Below are 1,766 nucleotides of genomic sequence, written 5' to 3'. Positions count from 1 at the left end.
TAGGAAAAAAAAACAGTTTTTAAAAATTTATTTTTATTTTTATAATTTGACTAAAAATTCAATTATTAGAAGAAAATAGAGTTAATTTTTAAAAACCAAAAAAAAAAAAAAAAAAAAAAAGCCAAATAATTACCCCAAATTTATATACAGCCGTTGACAAAATTTTAATTGAAGAGAGGAGACGCGGTACTGAAGGGCCGCAACGAAAACTACCAAATTGGGAGATAAGATAACAGAGTAAAAAGAGAAGGGTTGATTTTCAAATTACTTGAATCGGATTTTTTTTTTTCTTTTTTCTTTTTTTAACCATACTTACGAATCTGGGATGATGAGTTGCCACCGGGTTTACCCGACTAATCCGGGTCAACTGCGGCTCAAGGGGGAAAAAATGAGTTCATCCCTTTTTCACAATATTAATTAATTCTTGGTTGATTTTGATGTCTGGATTTAATAATCATTGAATCTTCTTCTCCAACAAGGCTTTTAAAATTTTATCCATCGAACCCGGTTTGCAGCCAAACCGCATCCCGGACCCGTCTCAAGTCCCGGCCCTTGAGGGTCCGACCGACACCGACGAAAACCGAAGTGGCGTTCTTTTTTCGACTTCTGGCCAAATACTCGTGTGGCGGAACGATCTCCGAATCCGGGTCATCCAACGTCTCGTCCAACTCGTGTAACGAGTCCACCGACTCCACTCGGAGAATTTTGCTCCAATCCGGCACGTTCACGGGCGCTGACGTAGCCATCTGCCGCCCTCGTGGGGACGCCACCGTCTCATTCCCTCGAAACTGATGCACAATTCTCGCCGATGTCATCCTACTCGGATCTTCAAATGCCAACGATAGCCCGCCTACGTGTCGCTCACGTGTATCCCGAGGAACCCCACTCCCCCGCCTTACCGGAATCCCTCCGTGATTATTACTCCCTCCGCCGCCGCAGGCGGCAAACGAATTCTCTTCGCCGAAATCCTCCCGGTCCGTCTCCACGGTATCTGCCATCGGCCAAACATCCTCTTCGCCCAGTTCCGACGAGTCGCTCCCGGTGGAGTTTTGGTTATGATTGTAGCTATAGCTACCGAGAAATCGCTCGCTCCGACTCGTCGTCAATTTCCGACCTTTAGCCATTATTTAGGAAAAATATCTATTAAACAGTGAGTATACACTACCAAAACTTCCCCTCTTAGACTGGGAATCAAATTTAATAAAAATATAAAAGGGGGACCAAAAAAAAAAAAATTAAGAACACATGGGCAGGGGTTTGGAGACTGGATGTGTTGTATATATATAACAAACTCCATTTGTTGCATTTCATGTGAATTTGGGTTCATTTCGTCTGCATTTCTGTCAAATCGAAGCTTCAATCAGATGCATGGTAAGAAATGAGGATAGAAGACAAGACAGCCACGAAAGCGATAATTAAATATATAAATACAAATAGCGAAATATTTCTCAAGTAATATAATTAATTAACTCTTAAATTAAATGGACTTGTCCTAAGTGTCACGCTCTGTCCAAGGCGCGTGCTGTCATTCTCTGTGTTTTTATATTGAAAACTGGCACCGGACCGGAATCTTCCATATTTGGGAATTTGGCCATGATTAATTTATCTTTAATTCCCAATTCATCTGCTTAATTTTATGCCCTCAAATCGTAAGTGGATTATTACCCCCAGTTTATTACGAAAATTCATATTTATCAGCCAGTACATGGATTGAATTAAGGATATTTTTTGGACCAATTCAAAAATTCAAGTTCATTGGATTAACA

At 40.8% G+C, this 1,766-nt stretch overlaps 1 protein-coding gene across 1 annotated transcript; it reads right to left on the bottom strand.

The window, feature by feature from the left end:
- Window positions 1-238: 238 nt before the first annotated feature.
- On the bottom strand, window positions 239-1,347 carry LOC120073884 (protein S40-5-like). The gene has a single exon (XM_039026798.2). The coding sequence runs from the start codon at window positions 1,122-1,124 to the stop codon at window positions 492-494; it is 633 nt and encodes a 210-aa protein (XP_038882726.1). The 5' UTR covers window positions 1,125-1,347; the 3' UTR covers window positions 239-491.
- Window positions 1,348-1,766: the final 419 nt, after the last annotated feature.

This window comes from Benincasa hispida, chromosome 3 (assembly GCF_027475165.1).
Source record: "Benincasa hispida cultivar pf3 chromosome 3, pf3_genome.v1.1, whole genome shotgun sequence".
In the NCBI taxonomy this organism is placed as follows: Eukaryota; Viridiplantae; Streptophyta; class Magnoliopsida; order Cucurbitales; family Cucurbitaceae; genus Benincasa; species Benincasa hispida.
The sequence above is the reverse complement of the archived record's forward strand: the minus strand, read 5'-3'. Positions and strand labels throughout refer to the sequence as shown.